At 33.6% G+C, this 1,526-nt stretch overlaps 1 protein-coding gene across 1 annotated transcript in view; it reads left to right on the plus strand.

The window, feature by feature from the left end:
• LOC111701747 (uncharacterized) overlaps positions 1 to 1,526 on the plus strand; it is a 2,138-nt gene extending 612 nt beyond the window's left edge. The window contains exons 2-3 of the mRNA XM_023473155.1: positions 265 to 450; positions 1,327 to 1,526. Coding sequence (XP_023328923.1) covers positions 265 to 450; positions 1,327 to 1,494 — 354 coding nt within the window. The 3' untranslated portion in view covers positions 1,495 to 1,526. The remainder of the gene's footprint in view (positions 1 to 264; positions 451 to 1,326) is intronic.

A 1,526-nucleotide genomic window follows, 5' to 3' on the forward strand; every position in this document is an offset into this window, starting at 1 on the left:
AAGGGGGGGTCAAATTGACCCCCCCCCCCAGCGGGAATAGGGTTAAGGATATCCCATTCTAAAGTTTTCAGCTCAGATAAAAATCTACAATTCTAAGTCAAAGGTTATTGAAAAAATCTGACATTTGATCTGTGTTTGTTACATAAAATGGTTTTATTAATGTAGCAATCTCTTCGCCTTCTTTGGATATGTTACATATCAAAAACATTTTAAAACTCTATGAATGCCTTTCTATGATATCATAATTATCTGTTACAATTCCAGGTTGTTGAAGTCCCAGTGAAAATAGAGGAAAATACAGAAAAACCAGTCGACCTTGAGATTGAGATCCAGTCTCGAAGCCAAGTAAAAAATCACCAAAATCACCTGCAAATACGACTATCATGGTCTCCAAGATCCAATATTCAGGATCATAGCAGAGCAAATGATTCACAAGATGATTCAGCAGAGGTAGAAAAGATTAATTTTATTGTACAGGGTGTCCCAAAAAACATGGGAATTCAGTGACGAATTCGATATCGTCTTTTTAACTAATTCTTTGATTTCGTATAGTGATACCTACTGAGAAAGCTGTAATCTGTAAGAGTTTCGTCTGCTATGTTCACATTTTGTTTGTTTATGTTTTGACTGCATACGGTTGTACTTAGTAAAACAAGAAAATTGCAATATACAAACAGAGTAAACTTGTCCGTCTTCACTGTTTATTTTGCGGAGACATTATAGACATATCTTTACAGTCTTTTACCCTTTTCATGAAATAAACTCGAGCAGACATAATAATATTATGGCTTTTGAAATTAGGTATTACAATTGCTAATTCATAACAAAGGCGATATTGAATTCGTCACTGAATTCCCATGTTTTTTGGGACACCCTGTACCTTGAACAAACAACTTGAAAATTCAATTAAAGATTTTTATTTGTAGCTGTAAAGAAAATCCGAAGACAAGTGTTTTACTTTATTTAGGTTACTTCTATCTAAAGAAACCACTAGAAAATCAGTTATTTAAGCTACCTTTAGAAAGATAACTTATGTAATTAATCAATTTTCACTAACAGAGAAGTACAGATACATAAACTATCAGGCTGTACATTATAAGGTTTTGGAATGAATTGTTTGTGGGTTTATAGGTCGGAACTTTTGTCTATAAAGTATCGTTATCTTCAATGGTTGATCTCTTTATCCAATGTTTCCATCTTTAAAATTGGATGTTGGAATTTGAAGAGGAATTAAATTAATCTGTAGATCTGCATATAAGATGGAGATCAATGTTTAATCCAAGATTCTCAAATTAAAAGTTTTGACTTATTTTGCTTTACTTTTAGGATGATAGTGAGGCAGTTAAGATAGAGTCGCGTGATGAGAGTTTCAATGAGGAAATCCTAAAAACAAATGCTTGTTCTCAGGAGAACCAGGACCAGGAGGAAGTAGTTAAGATGGATGTGGACATCACAGAGACCAAGGAACTGGATGAAGAGATGGATTGGGAATAACCTTGTAGTCAGAAAGAGTTTCTATTTTTAGA

Source organism: Eurytemora carolleeae, unplaced genomic scaffold (assembly GCF_000591075.1).
Source record: "Eurytemora carolleeae unplaced genomic scaffold, Eaff_2.0 scaffold228, whole genome shotgun sequence".
Taxonomy (NCBI): Eukaryota; Metazoa; Arthropoda; class Copepoda; order Calanoida; family Temoridae; genus Eurytemora; species Eurytemora carolleeae.